At 35.9% G+C, this 19869-nt stretch overlaps 1 protein-coding gene across 2 annotated transcripts in view; it reads left to right on the top strand.

The window, feature by feature from the left end:
- Positions 1–1548, top strand: part of LOC149808391 (solute carrier organic anion transporter family member 4A1-like) — a 123549-nt gene extending 122001 nt beyond the window's left edge. For both annotated transcript variants that reach the window (XM_089976591.1, XM_089976581.1), the window contains exons 13-14: positions 676–740; positions 980–1548. In XM_089976591.1, the coding sequence (XP_089832717.1) occupies positions 676–740; positions 980–1248 (334 nt within the window). In that variant the 3' untranslated portion in view covers positions 1249–1548. The remainder of the gene's footprint in view (positions 1–675; positions 741–979) is intronic.
- The last annotated feature ends 18321 nt before the right edge of the window (positions 1549–19869 follow it).

Genomic DNA, 19869 nt, shown 5'->3' with positions numbered 1-19869 from the left:
TGATAGGCTCCTAACTATGACTCACAAGTGATCACGTGACTTATTTATCAGCGACAAAGCCAACTTACGACAGATAAATTAATTTGTAAGACCCCTTATGGACATTACGACCTGAGAACTAGAACATAACACTATGAAGACAGAACAACTTACGTTGAGAATTTTTGTCCATATACTCTATTAATTGATAGGATGTATTGGATCGTATGATTAATTTTGGCTTTAAAATATCTACATCCTTTATCCTATATAACTTTCATATAAAATGATATGTGTCGCTCTGCTGATATAGCAAATACAATTAGTGATGATGGTTGCAAAATGCATTGTTTGAATTGACGTATAAAATAATAAATCAGACAGTTTAGTTGAATCATTTGGACACTTTATTGAAGGATTGTAGACTCGACTGTATCGATCAGAGTTAGTTTGAATGACTCTACAAAATGGCAACAACCTCGTGTCATGGATGGTAAAGAATATAAATTTCTATTTTCACATAATTAACAATTAATTAAGGATATAACATTATATTTCAAAAATATTCTTGGTAACAATGGTGCAAAGTTGTAGCTATTGTTTGTCTTTGTGTAGAAAGAACCTATTTTACATAAAGTGATAAATGTTTTATGTCGTAACGTTTGATTGGATGATTAATTGATCGTTTGATTTCAGATGTGTCGATGATGATATTCAACCCATGGCTCTTGGTATGCAATGGATGATTCTTCGGCTTCTAGGTAAGCATTTTATTTTGAAAAGTGAGTCAGTCTGTGGAGAAATGCACTTGCCACCAAAATCTTTCCAAATGAGTGTATTACAGGAAATAAATTGATAGTGTATTCACATATGGAAATGCGAGATGTATACTGATGATCAACTCCTCTTTGAGTAATAGATTGATTGGTTTAGCTTTTTGCGAAAACCATTTATAAAGAGTTCAATTCCACATGTTTCTTTTCCCCTTCTTGTTTTCTAGGGTCAATTCCTGGTCCTGTTTTGATAGGCACTATAATCGACAAGGCGTGTTTGATCTGGAGAGGGGGAAGCTGTGGGTCTCAAGGGTTCTGCATGTTGTACAGCCATGACCAGCTGAGCATAGGAGTTCTGCTGTGGTGGGTCATTACCATGATGATTGGCTGCCTCCTATTCTCTGGGGCCGCCATATTCGCCATGCGAAACAGGGGCTCATTTGACACAATAAGCAAGTCTCCACAGAAAAATCATGGAAAAAATCCAGCATTTTAACCGAATCGTTTCTCTTGCAATTATTACTTTATTTTTTATCCGTGGTGTTGAATTCATAGTTCCGCGCATTCTTTTCAAGTGATGTCAAGTTTTACGTTGTAAGAAACATGTTAGTAGCAGTTTAAATGAAGCGATGTAAAGTTGTTTCTATATATAACAAATTTAAACTGATCATAATTGCTTTTTTTTAATAACAAAAATCTCAGGATAATGAAAGTCCAGGTGCCATAATTTTATTACAATGTTTTAATCATATATAGCATGCATATAAGTAAATAAAATTGGGATAGATTTGTTTCATGTCAGTAATTTTTCTTGTTTGTTGCTTAACGTGCAATTGTTAGCTATGAAAGTTTGAGAAAGGACAGGGAATACAAAACTTAATATCAATATTGTTACGACTCTATGGTTTTAAACTACATAGCAGAAGAAAAGTAAAACCAACGAATTTAGTAACATTCGAAAAATAATTTAATTCAGTCACAGCTTTGTGAATTAAAATCCCAAATAATCCTAAAAGTTTTATGACAAGTCCAAAAGTATGAAGTGTTCCGAATTAATTCCAGCAGTTCCGAATGAAGCCCAATCTTCAATGTACTGATGTGCGATATACCTATAGTCTTGATGCATCACAATAATGTAATCAAAAATGTCTTTGAATGAATTCACGATAATCCCAACTTAATTTTCTTTAGTGAAAACTGTCAACGAGCACTTTATAATTCCAATTAATATTTTAAATAAATAACTCCTCTCAAATTATAGCTGAAAACATCTAAAACTGATTCAATTACAAACTGATTATAAAATAGGATAAAAAATCTTGTTGATCTGAACCTCATATAAAACCAAAGACCAAATAATGCGACCACGTTGTGTGCCATTTTCCAACTGAATTCGTAAACAAGGTTAGGTTTTGTTTATTTAAATTTTAGCTCAAAAAACAATCGTGGAAAAAAGTTAAACACACAATCTTGATAAACATAAGAATGTGCACTCGCATGGAAAGAGATGTTTTCTTCTTATATCAAGTATTTTATTTTTATTTTTGTTCCGTTTCCGTAACCATAATAACAAATATCTAAAAGCAACACACTAAATGATTAAATTAGCAGATCGCCATCTCTCCATGTACAAGTTATTTATACACATTGTCGGCTATGAGATACATAGCGTCACTGAATAGCTTGACCACAATTCAACAGAAGATCATCCGCCATCTACTTCGAATCTTAGTCCAAATTTCCTCTGACCCTTACCACGCCATTTTTGATATTTGGACATTAATGTTCGGGTGTAGGGTCAGAGTCCACTGCCTATCGAAATTTTGAATTCGCCGACACTTACTAACAAACCTAACAAACTTAAGCGACCTTTCATCGAAATAATGCCTGCATGAAATCGATAGGAATATGATTTATTTTCTCAAAAATCGCGAGCATAGCATTCGTAATATCTTTAATCCGCTGACAGACGTGACGAAAGTACATCGTTGCTAAAATTAAACATTGATCTTGCTATTTGCATTTCGAGTCACATGACTATACAAATCTCGCAAACTATATGTCAATGACATCAAAGGTCAAATATTTACGTGATATCGACAATAAACAAATTTCCAAAGTTGTTGAACATAGAACTTGGAAATATCGTATAGAAGTCACTTAATGTTTGCAAATGAATATAAGACACACTTAATTCTCGGCATATTTATTCTAAAAACAACGACCAGAAGCATGTCGGTATCGCAGCAGGGTAGCGAAAACCATTTTCAACAAGTACCGGGCACGAGTCAGCGATGTTATTGTTGGTATCACGTAACTACGGCATTGACATGTGCTCTCTGCTTAATGAATCTGGTTTTCTTCAATTTGCTGCAACATTTATATATTTACGATCGTTGTTTTCAGAATAAATATTTTGTGAAGTTTGTGTTCTTTCATTTTTCAACAAAGATTGCGTGACTTTCATTTATATGTTTGATTTATTTTCGTACAGCAGCACTAGGAATGGTTTATTGTTCATATCACGTGACTATATCACATCTGATGTCATTGACATGTAGGTTGCTAGATTTGTATAGGCATGTGACTCGGAATGCAACTGGCGAGATTCAGGTTAAATTTCAGCAACGACATACTTTTACAAAGTGTTCAAATAACCATAGACAATTTTACATTTTACAAAGACACAATTTAACACATTGTTACCAAAATATTTTATTTGCATTAAATTAGATTGACCTTCGCAAGACAAGGGAAAAAAAACCCCAACATAATGTGGTCAAGTGTTTGGAACTATTTAGGTACTATTGACCTTGATGTCTGCTGAGCTGATCAAGGTAGGGGTGATATCCAAAAGAGTATAGTAAACCGCCCCATAGAATAGGTGCTTCCTTAGCGGCGATGGTGTTGAGAGCGTCTCAGAAATGTTGGCCATCAGACAAGATGAAGTATGTGTTTCTTCCTCGCCTTGTGAGCTATCGATAAACAGCGTCGACATCATGTAGACATCGTAGCAGTCTATATATTTCTGGTCACGAATAAATGCATACAGTATCAATTTTTATTATTTTTCATCAATAAGATGGAAACCTTGTCAAAATGACAACTTAAGAATTTCGGGATATATTTTTCAGTGGCACAGAAACTGAGGAAAATGGATATTTGCATGTAGGAACTAAAGACTTTTACTTTTGGATTAATTTTCAATTTTCATGCAACGCCACCCGAGATTGATGTTCTTAGTGGTAGCAGCAGAGGGGGCGAACAGACCGAATTTTGGAGCGTCCAAAAACCGAAATAAGCCTTCCTAAAAAAAAGGGATTAATAACTTTAAAAATCAAAATAACTAACTACGGAGGACTCTCAAAGAGTCTCTCAAAGAGTCCCTAGAGTCCCTAGGATTAGTCCACGTTATTTCTCCAACTAAAAACTAGTCGATGGCGAGTACATTACAAAAAATGAACCAACTTGAGGTCCCGCCCCCTCTGCTGCTATTAATTTATTCAAATATTTTATCAAGTCCAATACGATATCTTGTTCTAGGATCGTGCAAATTTATTGTTATAAATCCATGCGGAGTAGCTTGCGCTCGTGAAAAGAAGTTTTTAAATTTAATTATATCCATGTCACCGCTGCACCAAGTTTGATGAATATTTCTCATCGTGTGTGTATCAACTCCATTAAACACAACTAAAATATTACAGTTATCTCTGATCACTTTTGGTATTTGTATGTATCGTTGAGTAACATAAATAACATCGGTGTTTTTATGTCTACCTCGAGAAAAAATCCTAGCTGGATTTGATTGTTTGTCCAGTATCACATCATCATATACAACTAAATTATTAATAAATCCGTCTATGAAATCTGCTGATGGTGCTTCATCAATATCGGTTATAAACTCGATAACATCGTTATCTTTATCTATTCGCGCGTTTTCATTAAAATCCTTGAGCACATCATAACATCGTTGATCATCAACTGACGGGGCTACCAAATACAATTTATCCCACTTTAACCATATCATTATAAGATTAAGTAACAACTGCGTCTTTCCACTTCCAGATGGTCCTATTATTATCATTCTGATGGAATTCGGTAACGCAGGATGGTGCTTGACATGTTCTCGTTTTTTTTTATGTCGCTGAGAAATCAATTATATCCATGCTGCATAAAATATCCATGGATTTATATTGTGTGAAGTGCAGGACGCGTACCCCGACGGATACACTAACAACTATTACCACAAAAAATAACAGATCAGCGGTTACGGGTAAGTGTACGCGGTGTGGTACAAAGAAATTTAAATTTATTCCCGGTGATAATTCAGGGACACAGTCAGCGTTAAAAAAAAAAGCAACGAGGAGGTGATATTGCAGCAAAATTAGGAAAATTACCGGGAACTCCGTGGGCTAAATACCCAGGAGAAAAACATCTACCAGGATATAATTATTGCGGTCCTGGTACTCGACTCGATATCAGGCTTCATAATCAAGATCAACCAAAACCAGGCGAGGAACCAGTAAATGCTATTGATAAAGCATGCCATGGTCATGATGTTGCGTATAAAAGCAATGATCTACAACATAGGCATATTGCAGATGTGAAATTAATTCATGCGCTAAATTCTATAAAAAATAAAAATATCAAAGAAAAATTAGCTAATTGGTTAGTAAGATCCCCGATGAAAGGTAAATTAGCGCTAGGGGCTGGTAATATATAAATGGAATCGATTTATTATTCTCCAAGAGGATACTGGAAAGGTAAAGCAGCAATTAGTAAACTTGCTGATGCAGCAGCGGTTAAACATTATACTGCTAAAGCGTGGTTATCCAAACAAGCAATATGGCAAATTTATTTACCACCACCTAAGCAAATTCGATTTGCACATTTTGATGTTAGTGTTCCTAATGAAGTTCATCAAGCTGATATATTATTTCTACCACATGATACAGTTAAAATTGGTCGACGTCAAATAACATATAAATACGCGCTAACTGTTGTTGATGTTGCAAGTAGATACAAAGATGCAGAACCGCTATCAACGAAAACAGCATCTGAGGTAGCTTCTGCGTTTGAACGAATTTATCAACGAGGTGGTTTACGATGGCCACAGCTGCTACAGGTTGATCCTTGTAAGGAATTTCTTGGTCCAGTATCATCGTTGATGAAGCAACATAATGTCACTATCAGACGAGGACACACTGCAATTCATCGTGATCAGGCAATTGTTGAACGATTTAATCGAACACTCGCTGAGCGGTTATTTGGATATCAATATGCGAAGGAATTTATTCAGGATACGAGATCTCGTGAATGGGTTGCAATATTACCAAGTGTGATAGTCGCGTTAAATAATGAAGTAACTCGAACGACCAACATGAAACCTATTAGCGCAGTCACAAAAAAAAAGTATAACTACACAACGACGTGATTTTTCAGCGCAACCAGTATTAGGTAATATCACTGTCAGGTATTTATATGAACGAGGTGAACTTGAAGGCGGTAAAAAAAGAGCGACTGATCCTATTGGGAGTGTTACCACATATAAGATATCTAACATAACAAGATCCTCAGGTAGACCCGCAATCTACAGATTAGATTCAACTGCTCCTCAACGTGGATTTGTACGTGAACAATTACAAGTAATTCCCGAGGATACGCAATTACCACCGCGATCACTTAACTAGCTCCTCTACGTCGATTACACTCAAGACAGGTCAACATGATATTTTCGCGTGTATGACCGCGACTGTTATCTTTTCTATCTACGGTAAATTGTCTTGGATTATTACTCGAATATCTCCATAACATCACACAATTACAACTTGCACAGTGATTATTCTGTTGTTGTTTCAGCGCGTTGATAAATTCAACATCAAGATCAAATTCTCGATTAATTTTTTTATCGCTTTGTTTATAACCAGCTAATTTTTTTCTTATTATATCATTGTCAATATCATCACTAGTCACTGACTCGTCCAAGACAATTCGTCTCAATTGAGATATTTTTTCTGACTCTAGACACTGCGAGATAAACTAAGTTTGACCACTCGATATGATCATCTATAATCCAAACAATTGTATCGGTAATAGTTAATCCCTGAGAAGAATGTATTGTCATTGCATATCCTAGTGTCCACGGAGATTTGTTCAACGATAATGCATCTTCAACAACATCAACATCAACTGTAATAATATCATTTAATACTAAATTCTGTTTCTCGGTCTGTCCTGGTATATCAACGTCAATATTTTGCCGCCGTGTATCAGCTGGTCGATAACACAACGGCACTGGCAGCGTCAGAAACTTTTCTCGTTGTAACTGAAACAACTCTCGTTGAAGTGTATCACGAACTATCTTTCTACTTGCAACTATCAGATCATTTGGTCGCCACGTTTGTAGAAAGTCGTTCATGGGTGTTTCTGGAATTATTCCACGCATTACTTCACACTGAATTTTATTCGGTTGTAGTCTGATTAATTTTTTAAATTTCTTTAATTCTGCATCAAGCGCTCTATGATCATCAGTTATTTCTCCATAGTAATCAACAAAGTTCTTTAGCCAATCATGTGGAGATATTCCAACAAACAGTGGTGGTTGACCGTGATCGCCACACATTATCACAGCAGTATTTCTTGTTAACAACCAATCAAGAAATGTTTTTAATGTTTCTAACGGCACCGTGCATATTTCATCCCATATTATAATCCTCGGAATATATTTCTCCCCTATCCTTAAAGATGTCCATGCATTACCCTTCGATCGGAAGAAGCTATGATAAGTACATGATTGTACTCCTCGTTGTTTCATCTCTCGCGCGAGTCTGTGTGTAGGTGTCAGCACGATCATATCCTAGTTCTGAAATAGTTCGATCGCTCGAGTGGTTTTACCAGAACCTCCAGATCCGTTTAGATAAACCGTTTTATTTCTGGTTATTGGATCGTATACCGATGGTGCAGAAGATATCTGATTATTTCTGCCTGATTTTATCAGGTAAATATCTTTAACCGCAACATCAGCGGATTCGGAATAATCGAGTATATATTCCTTTTTTATTCTCCACGAACCCCACGATGCACAGGTGCCTATGCTTAATTTTTCTAACAGTATTGAATATTTTTTACTTATATTAAACGAATCAGTAGCAACTCTGACAGCGAGTGTAGAAACTTTATTTATCATCGATAATAGGTTTATTGAAACGTACGCGAGCATTGAAGATCTTAAATGAGTATACTGAGGTGACTCACCGTCCATATAACTTACAATTGTACCTAATTTAGTTCCATTTGACAAGAAAGCTATTTCTCGACTTATAAACGTATTTCTGTTCGTTGTATCAGCGATAATAAAATCTAACTCAGCATCATCCATAATCAATATTGTACAATGTCGTCTGTGATCATATGCTCCTCCTTGGGTAAACTTGCCGATTATTTTTCTACCAAGATCTTTTGTAATTTTATTCTCGTGATCGGTTATATCCGGGTTTTCATCATCAGAATATTTCTTTTGCTGTGGTAACCAAACTTCGGTTTGTTTCCGGTATGATATAATTGCTTCACTTACAATCAACCGTGTTAACATCGCACAATCGAGCATATACCGTAACAGTACTTTTGGTGCCCACATTTTTTCTGAAAAATGTTTTCCAAACCAGGTATAACAAATCGCATGGAGCTCTTTAGACATTTCAAATGACTCGATGCAAGCAAATCCAGTTAGGTCAAAATCCGGTAATGGTCCATTTATCGATACTCGTGTCATCTCGTGCGTCGGATGACCGAATCGCTCAAAGTACACAGAACAATCTCCGTATCCAAGAAAACTTCCAGGATAACATGCAACCATATCAACTGAAATAACATCTTTATGATCGTATTTAGTATTCCATAGTCCGCCGTGTCCGTATTCGACACAACTCAGTATTATGTCATTAAGAAAATCAGACCGAGTTGGCTTCCACGAATTTTTCTTTCTAGCAAAATGAGCCGCAGCTGACGGAACAGTAAAACAGTTGCTCAATAGTTCGTCAGTGTCATCAGTATATTGCAGTGCAAGATTTTTCATTTTTTCGTGGAGAAGATCTGTTCGATAAATAACACCATTTGGTCTTCCATCTGATCAAATTTATTCTTTTCTTCCATGCATGATTCGTCGCTAAAACTCTGAAATAACCATACTGACACAGGATCGATTTTACTTATTTCATTAATAAAATCAAACATATCTCCATCACAATTGTCTATGGGATAACATTTAACAGTTCGATCTCGTGGAAACACAGTTACTGCGTTAGTCCACGAGTGTGCGTTATGATCAATAATTTCGTTCGAAGTTCCTTTTGATTTACATTTTGATTCATAAAAAATCTCTCATGTTATCGTCGCTACGGTTATTGGAAATTTTAATCTTTTTCCTAACTCTCTATCTTTGATAGACGCCCTGGTATCTTTAACCATCTCGCCCCACGTGTTTATTATTTTACGTCTTTTATCCGTTAGACCGTTTCCACGGGCCGCGTTTGTAAAATGTTCTGTTACTCGTTCAGCCACACAATTTATTTTTGAAAATATCATCGGCGCCAGTTTATCAACGCTGGGTTTTTCATTTATCACATAGATTCCATAAATAACCGCGGTCACAGGATATGCTCGTTCATAATACGGTTTGTCAATATCGGTCAACAGACCTGGTTTGGAATCCTTACTTAGTACGACAGTTTTTTATTACCGTGGACAGGATCATATTTGTCACGGATAATCCAATCATCTGTTTCTGCAAGTATAACAAATTTTATTCTGAAAAGATATTTGCGATTATCAAGATAGTTAATGATAATTGCTGCTCGTTTGTCATTCATCGTAGCGTCGATGATGTCTTTGTTGCGTATAATCTTGAACGTTGACCAGACATGAGATGCACCATCTGCGTGAAATTCTTTCTTGGCGTCGTGAATTTTATTAATCAAACTTTTGTTTTTCGATCAACCAGATCTTGCATCGGTAGGTCAGGAGATATTCTGTCGAGATTAAATTTATCTGCGCTCCAAGGCCTGATTCGGGATAATCTATCGAATTCGTTCATATTATATTTCAAACAAGTATTTAAATTAAAATATTATATTTCAGACAAGTATTTAAATTAAAATATTATGTATACAATGTCTCGATGCAAATGGCTCATGGTGGGTTCATTGACTCACTGCAATAAATCCTGTTAAAAGGAATTTTGCAGACAACACATGCAAAACGTTCACCGTGGAAGCTTAGGACCGATACCATGTATGCGATGTGGTGTTGGAGTACGAGGTAAAACAGAGTTGTGTGCGTGTTGTGGTTGTTGTTGTTGTTGTTGTAGGGTTTAACGCCATTTTTCAGCACACGATAGGCTATACATGGCGGCCAGTATTAATGGTGGAGGAAGAACTCGGAGAAAACCCCCGGAATGAACCACCGACCCACGAGAAGCTACTGGCAAGCTTTCTCACATACCCACATTAGCTGAATCTGAGACTCGAACCCACGCAGACAGAGGAGAGATGGCATGATCCGTAACGGAGAGCGCTTTAGACCACTCGGCCACTCGGGGCCCCTGTTGTGGTGGTAAAAAATATCGCGAACTTAAGAGATATTATGATAAAAAAAAATATAACGTCAATGACAACGCTATAAAATCCGTGGAGGATTATCTAACTATGTTTTCAGACAAATTATGATTTAAACAAATGATATTATTGTATAATGGAGCAAAATATGAACCACGAGTTTATAAAGTATCCTATAATAAGAAACTACTAATCAAATATTGATGGTATGATCAGAAATTGTAAGAAGAAAGTACCAGTTGGTTATATTAATAATACTGGTTACCTATTGTTTACTGCTGGGAAGAAACCTTATCTCTGTCATCGATTTGTGTATGAATGTCACAAGGGGTTGATCAAAGACGGTCTTGTGATCGATCATATTGACGGGAATCTTCAGAATAATGATTTATCCAACCTTCAAGCTGTTACACAAAGCGAGAATAATACACGTGGTCATACTGGGAGATGTAAAACAACCGGAAAGAGGGCGGTAAAATCTACAAACATAGAGACGGGCGAAGAAATTATATTTCAATCAATGAACGCGGCTGCGAAATATTTTGATATCAATCCGCCTTCAGTACAAAAAGTCATAAAAAATATAACCAGATCCACTCTTTCCAAGAAATATAAACAGAAAATCACCTTCCAATATTGTTTGACGAATGTGGCTAATTTTATATATTATATAGGGAATAGTCACATTCGTCATACTTCGGACAAATAATTATCACTATCAAGTAATTACGTAGAATTATATTTATTAACTATTTATTTAATTATTTGTCCTTTGTCAGAAATTCCTACTTTTATACTACTTATTTTTCCACTTGAGCGAAGGGAGATTACTTCTGTAATATAGATTTCTTCGTAGATTTCTGATTTTTATGGTCGTAATTAGTCAATTAACCATCTACGTCGTAATTAATATCAATAATTATACTAAAGAAAGATATTTATGGCTTTTTACTCACAAAATAGAAGAATAAACGTATTTCACATCGTACAATATAGCAAGCTATTTTTAAATCTGTTACGAGAAATCGAGGCAAAACACGCTGTTTTAATGCAGATATTTACAATCTGTTCAGAAACCGCTGTTATATACAGAAATATTTAAACCGACCTGTAGGTGGTAAAAAGTTTGATGGTGCAGTGGTAGTATGTAAATATACTTTATCAAGGCAGAACACGCTGTTAGTGCAGATATTTACAATATGTTACGAGAAATCGAGGCAAAACAAGCTGCTCATTTACATATTTACAATATATTCAGAATCCGCTGTTTTATTATATTATACAGAAATATTTACAATATATTCAGAAACCGCTGTTTTATTATATCTATACAGAAATATACACAATCTATTTAGAAACCGATCTGTAGATATATAATAACTTCTGAAACGTATATTGTTAGATGATTCGATAGCTCAGTTGGTAACGTATCTGACCGTGATTGGGGCCCCACCAGCCCCTCTCCGCTCAACAGAACTCCTCCAACCACGTCACTGGTGGTAGATACATGTTTTGTATCACCCACGGGCTGATTATTGGGGGGTGGTGTGTTCTGTTGAGCGTAGAAAATGGCCCCATATATGTTTGTGCCGTCCTTGATTAAGATTTCATTCATTGTATATATTTCATGTACCTACTGAACTTGCTAAAACACTCGAATAGAGGTTCATGTGGAGATCGTCATTCATTGTATATATTTCATAAATGTTTGTGCCGTCATTCATTCATTGTATATATTCCATGTACCTACTGAACTTGCTAAAACACTCGAATAGAGGTTCATGTGGGGATTATCATTCATCATACATGTTGTGGTGTCCTTGAAACATCCTCGTGAGCTCGCTAAAACACTCAATTAGGGGTTCACATGAGGATATATTTTTTTGATTTAAATAAATATATACCGTATAATAATGAACTACGAAAATATTAATGATGTAATTGTTGCTATTAAAAAATTGGAAAAAGATGGAATTAATATATCTGATGAACTAAATCCTGAATAAATAATTTCTGATTTTGAAATTTTACAAGAACGTAAGAACCAAGGAATACACACACTATCATCTAAATACAAGTTTATAAAACAGATTCAGGCGGCGATGTTTCAGTCGCTAGCTACTGTAGAAGAAGAGCAAGTGAAAGAACTCGTCCCTCTCTCTGCCGCAGTAGAAAAAATTAGATCGGAGTTATCCCACGAATACGAGGCAAAAAAAAATAATTAGTACTCGTATAAGACAATTAAGAAAAATTATGTCAGCGAGTAACTTCGTTGGTGAAACGACCGAGCACGTGTAATATTTTATTTTATTTTATCAGAAATATTTTTAATTTATTTTATCATAGATCTTTGATCTTAATATTTTTTCATTTTTTCTGAAATATTTTATTTTTTGCTGAAATATTCCAACATTTTTAGTCAAATTTGTTATTTTTTTCAGCTATTTTAGTCGATTTGTCAAGGAAAATTGATGAATTTTCCAATATCATTCGGGTCAGACCTCAAGCGGTTCTCTAATTGATTTATCGATAAATCGCCAAAAATCAGTAAAATTAGCTCAAAAAATGAGATTTTCCATGCGATTTTGTTAATTTTTCTGGTTATTTTCGAAAAAAATGAGGATTTTTAACGATTTATCGATAGATCAATTAGAGAACCTCTTGAGGTTTGACCTGACGAAAAACTGTAATTTGAGGAATTTTCCTCAACAAAATCGACTAAAATAGCTGAGAAAATAACAAATTTGACTAAAAATGTCGAAATATTTCAGAAAAAATAAAATATTTCTGATAAATTAAAATGTTTCAGAAAAAATAAAGTGTTTCTGATCAAAGATCTATGATCATCAATCATTACGATAAAAATCTTTAAGATGAAGATCTATGATAAAAGTCTTTAAGACAGAAATCTTAAGATAAAAGTCTTTAAGACAGAAATCTTAAGATAAAAATCTTACGATAAAAGTCTTTAAGACGAAGATCTACAATCTTACATGTAGATTCACAATCAATTCCTCCTCACACAGGTCAATTAATCGTCCTATGTGGTCTATGAGTTTGAAATTTATTCGTGACAAATACTGATTATGTGTACGTAGATAAACAGGATTGGTTGGCTCTTGCACGATCAAATCCCCAGGGGGGAACTTGTTTTGTGAACGTGTATAAGATATATCCTTGTTGAGCCTGATTTGATTTTCCGAGATCTATTTGATAGCTGCCATCGATTACGTCACAAACAAGATTGACTGCGATCGTTGATGTTATATTAATGATTTCTGGTGAAATATGTCTATCACCTCCGTACGGGTCGTTATTATATCTAAGAACAGTTGCTGGTGGGGCTATTTTTCTCCACACAGCTAGTATTTCAGGAAAGTTTTTCGCGATAAGATCGTTGAGTGATCTTATTAGTTCGCCGGTTTCAAATCCTGGTAGTGCAAAATTTAATAAATCTGCTTCAGTTATTTTATAATGATCAATATATGCTTGTTTGATACTTTTTCTTCCTGTATTTATGTAATTATTAGCATTTATTACTTCAATAATAGTCTGATTAGCGTATTTAAGATCTAATACAATTTGATTTAAATGTTGTATCGTTGCAATGATCTGATGTTTTAGAATGATATTGGGATAATCCAGGATATAGCTTTTAAATAAATATGCTAATGTCGTTAATGTAGTTGTGTATTCGGTTTTAATTCTGTTAGCTGATGATTTGAAATCTCTTTCATAAACAATATTATTTGAAGTTTTTATATCAAAATCAATGATAGAAAACGGTGTTATAGGGTATCTTTTACCATCTTTCAAAATGTAATAATTATCCCTACCAGTCCAAGGATACAAATTTCGGTATTTTGGAGTTATTATAAACTTGGCATCGTCCATGAGAAATTCATCTAACTTCGGTTCTGGTGGTCCATGATATTCTGGCGCAATATCAGGCCAACCTAGTACGGATCTTATCGTGGACTGATAAATATCAACGGCGTAATCAGGTGAATGTATTTCAACCGTAGAAGATAGCGTCGGCTCATGAACGTTAATCGATATTTTTGATTCTTTTCCTGTTTTTGATTTTATTCTACGCACAAGTTCTTCGTTGATTTGTTCGATCTCATAACTGCCAGTTGGTATTCCAACAACGACCCAATCAGGTGTTTCATCTGGTTTGTTTTTATTAGCAAATACAAGCGAATTATTTGCTGGTGTACCATTAAATGATTTTAATCTGATGTTTGGCCATCTGTAATATACTCGTAATTATGCTAACGCGATTTCATTCGCGCGAATCGCAGTTGAAAAATTAACACTAAATTCGGGATTAGTCAAGCTTACCGAGATCATCGTGGTATTGTGCGGGGTTGTGTTTGTCACGATCTGCTGGAGTAGCTCCTGTGATGTCATTATTAATACTCGTACCTTTAACAGCAGTGTTATATATTTAATCATTTCTGAAAACTCAAAATCAGAAATCATTCCATCACTGAGGCTTTCTGATAACAACGAAGATAACTTCGAGTATGTGACCGTCGCTGTGTGTAATTTTGTCACGTAATCGGATAATTTTTCATTCGTGCAAGTACATATTTTTTTGGCAATGATATTAAGCACACCTGCAATAGTTGTTGCTGCTGAAATACAAATAGTTACGGCTACTGGTGCCATCATTGTCACCGCTGATAATATCACACCGGTTCCAGCAACAACAGCGGATACTGAATAAACGATCACGTCGACGATAACTAGTCGTCGTCGATATTTCTTTATTTTTACCGTGTATTGTTCGACTCGATCTTTCAACACTGCCTGCCATTCACGCGCTTGATTATACCTAACTTTCTGAACGTCGATTGAGGTACTCATTATATTTTATGCAGTAACCAATTGAGGTGTTTCAGCTACAAATTCTAGACACCACCAGTAAGATGTTGCGGTTAATTTCTTATCAGCTGCTTCCAGAATAAATGTTTCTTCGGTTCCCTTGTTTAATATAATCGTTGCAACTCCAGAAAACTTATCAGTTGAATGACGCCATGGATACGTTGTAAATATTTCAAATTTTGCAGCACTGAACACAGACAGCCTGTACACGCCAGTGACTATTGCGGTATATTTAATAGCATTATTCAGCGTTGACCATGTTGCGAATCCAGATGATACTGTGTATGCTATGTTGGTAATATGCCCGGGAGTAACCCCGCCGGGAATTTTAATCAAACTGGTTTTATTAACGATCTCAGGAATCCACGCTACGATGTTTTGCTGTGTTTGTTTGATCGTGTCGATGTTCGTCTTGATATCAACGAGTTTTACGTCAACGGTCAACGCATTACCAAAATATTCCTCTGCGGTTTCATTAATTTTTCTAAAGTTTCTGCGAAGATTTGTGAACGCGTGTACGTGAACGTCATACTCGGCCCGCAACGTGGATAATTTACCATATACGGTGGGATCTCCAAGCGTTGTTATCTTATTCCCGTTCATGTTGAGTTCTCCCGTCATTGTGTCACCGGTATTTTTCACGCGATTAGCAACACTTGCTGTAATTTGATCTCTGATGGTTGTAAACGATACACTCGAATCCCTGATTTGTCCGCTGTCATTAAACACACAGATATAATCCGTGACCGCACCGAGTACTCGCCGAATTATATCATTCCATTTGATATTGCTGGTTTTTAGTTTACCATATCGATCCTGAAAAATAACAACCTCATCTGGGGCAACTCCAGCCAGGTTCATAATATCAGCGAGTTCATCTTTAGTCGCGTACTTCGACAGATCAGTGTCATCGGATTTTTTCTTAACGCGTGAAGAAGATCTTCTTCCGTAAATATCAACCATTATATAAAATCTAAAATCTAAGATCTGTTTAAAACGAAGCGGTTGCTTGTATAATCATGCACGACTTTCTGTGGTGGTTTGGATGATTTTGATATAGCGTTAAGTACATTAATTACTTCACGGCCGCATATTGGGGGATCTGTCATTGTTTGTGTGGGTAGCGTTGAATACCAAACTTGCGCGTGAAGTGGTGCAACATTCTTGATAAACTCACGCGGTGGATCTAACCCATATGAATCAAAATAAACGATTCCACGTGGATCAACCGCGTATGATACCCAATGAGTACCGGGTCCTGAATTCGAGTCAAGATTAATAATACCTGTTTCGAATTCATTCGATTGTTTCGGTAATTGATCTCGCATAAAAACACCTCTAAAGGCAGATATTTTTAGTTGTTTAGCAGCATTAAGTAAATCAAAATTTGATGCTGGAACGTCTAACGTGTTCCTGGAAGCCTCAGACCTCTCCCCCAACGAGATCCTGGCAATCTTAAGCCGCGCCCTTTTTTTGGTATCCCTTTCCTGTTGCTTTCTTTAGAGCCATTCCAGCAGCTGTTCCAACAGCACCTAACGTGGCTGCTTTTGCTACGGCTGGATCAGCAGCAGCTATTAATGCCGGAATGTCCGCGAGAAGTGGAAAAATACCACCTGTTTTAACCATGTCCTTGATGGCGCTCGGAGAAAGATGAAATTGAACCCCGGTTTTTGATTCTAGGGCTTTATTGAGATGTTTAATCTGGTTATTTGTCAACGATAATTTGTTTGGACCGCCACTAGAAATTTGATCTCGCTTTAGTGATATTTTTGTTCCGCATTTGCTGGCGTTTTTTGATTGTAATTTGTTTACCTGACCAGGAGTCAGAACAACATTAACATGACTGTATGACATTTTATGATAAATACTTACCACGCTCCAAATAATGATTAAAGATTTTCCACTGGTGCATCAATGACTCTCATTCGCCTGCTTCCTTCTTCAAGTAACATTGCTTTATCGCTGAGTATAACCGCGATTGCTCTATAATCAACACCACCTGTATTTCACGTTGCTTTAAGATGTATATCAACGATAGATTGTTTTGATAGATCAAGATGCTCCAGTGAAAAATAATAAATCGGATACAAAGTTCTGAAATCATATTGTGATATTTGCAACCCAATATCTACATTTTGATCACGTCCCATGAATGACATCAATCGATGATATACACGTCCTATACTATTTTGTTCATAATTTAGTTTTATATTCTCTATTGGTTCTTGTTGTCCGTTTATCCGTAAAGAAATATCTGTGATACCTAGTCTGTCAAATATCATATGAGAGTAAGTTTGTGAGTCTAATCGATCACGGCGCTGAAACGCAATAAAAATATGCCGTGGTGCAGAAACACCTTGTTGTGATGCTATATGCCATGTAAACTGACCGTTAACGTCAGTTTGTGTACTATCTGTGCTTGTTGTTAACCATGACATCAATGATTTACCACCTGTGTCCATACAAGAAATCAATTTTTGTTCTTCTGCGATCGTTGGAGTCATTACCGGCATCCACAACGATAGTTTTTTTAAGTATTACTTTACCAGCATCACCAGCAGGTCTCCACAGAGCATCGTTATCATCAACCTTTCTTACAAGAACAACCGTGTGTCTAGCTCCAAAAGTAACCTTTTTAACATTCCTACAAAATCCAAAAATATGCGATAGTGGAATTGTACATGAAAAACTTCTATTGGCTCCTAGCAACATATTTTTACGTATTGTAAATCCCAAGTTGAAATTTTCATTAGAGACATGAACAACCGGCGCCACATCAGCATCAGCGTTATTGGCAAAATTTCTTGGTCGTCTTATATTATACGGATCGCTTTCAGGGTAATCAGAATTATCTTTAACAAACATCATTGTGGGACCTGCTGATCTTGTGTAATCATCAGAATATCTTGCTAGACCAATTATTGTTGTAGCAACGTCGACATTATTCTGAATTGATTCAATATTTTTTCCATCGATCATATATGTGGCGCTATCAAATAATGCTATAATATCATTGTTGACAAAACCAACCTTTACTGTATCTGCGTAATTAGTATCATCCGTTTTTACAATTGTACCTTCTACCTCAATAAAAGCCTCAGCGGGTAGAAAATATCTACTTGTGTCATGAACTTGTAGTTCAATTCTTCCTCCACGTTGATCTGGTGTTCGTGCGTCATAAGAATAAAACTGATAATCACGTACCGGTTCATCTTTAAGGACAGGTGCTTCCATATCAAATGCTTCGTCAGATACGCGCTTGAACATTTTATTATAATTATTTCCTTTTAACACGTTGATTACCGCGTTCGAGAAATTCCACTTCCTGATATCAAACTTGAGATATTATTTCCCGATTCACCGAGTCCCCGATCTGCTAACGCTGCTAGTTTTTGATTTGCAGCTTGATTTATTATTTTGCTGATATCTGCGGGCATAATTTCAGTACTTGGTAATTTTACTGGTTGTCGTTTTCGTCTTATTAATCGTGCTAGTCTATCTTTGATCGCCGAGAACACCTTACCAGCAACATTGACAATTGCACCAGGAGTTTTTTCACGAACAATATCAACAGCTTTCATCGATAATTGTTTTGCAATAGGCGCTGCTTTTGGGGCTAACCTTGTAAATAATCCCTGAATAACATCACCAAGTCCATCTCCGTAAATTGCTCTGTAGACTGGTAGTCGTGAATTTACTGCTTTAACCTGTACGGATTTACGATGATTATTGTGTATGATCATCTTATTTTATTTACCATTTATCTAACAACTAGTCACTGTAATCATTAACAAGTTCATCGATAAGTTCTCGGTAAACACCGATATCCATGATGCCGCCTCGAAATAATCGCTGGCAAATATCAGCTGCTTCATTAATTATTTCTGGTGAGTTATTTCCGGCACGTTTTCCTCCTATAAGAACTTCTAACCACGACACGTCATTGAGGATATTATCGGGACAAACAAAATTATTTTCCGGCTGTGTCAGGATATTTAGACCACTTCCAGTTGCTCCTTCTTCTTCCTCACTTATTGTTCTGAGAGAATGTGATAATTTTGATTCTTGTTTTACAAGATACATGTTTATTTTTCTGCGATAATCATTATATACTTTATCATTAGAATAAACTCTATCTTTATTGTAATATATACGATATATCCATTTATACCAGATTTCGGAATTACTAATACGAGCGGAACTATATTCAGGTTTTTAAAAAAAAAATTTTTTATCAAAACTTTCTGCTGCAAGTTTTGATAACGTATTAATATCCCTAATTTCTTTTATGAATCTGATACCCACATTGGTAAATTTATTGCTCAGCATAATCATTTCCCTTTCATCATCTTCCTCTTCTTCTGGTTTTATTAATTCACGATCTTTCATATCACCTATCTCAGTACGAAGTTTTCCAATACCTTCAAGTATTTCTTCACCAACGGGTGGAGGCTGAGCTGCAGCTATATCACTTGGAAGATCTCGTAAAATCTTTTTTGTTTGGTTGGTTCTTCTTGCTATTTTTTCAGTCTGCGCTGCAGTTTGTTCTAATACTGGAAAAATACCCTCTTTCCTCTTCTCATATTCCTCCTTAATATCTCCCCATATAGTTTTTT

This window comes from Sinohyriopsis cumingii, chromosome 1, assembly GCF_028554795.1.
Source record: "Sinohyriopsis cumingii isolate HCF-2022 chromosome 1, ASM2855479v2, whole genome shotgun sequence".
NCBI classification, from domain to species: domain Eukaryota; kingdom Metazoa; phylum Mollusca; class Bivalvia; order Unionida; family Unionidae; genus Sinohyriopsis; species Sinohyriopsis cumingii.
This window is presented reverse-complemented; position numbering and strand designations above follow the sequence as displayed.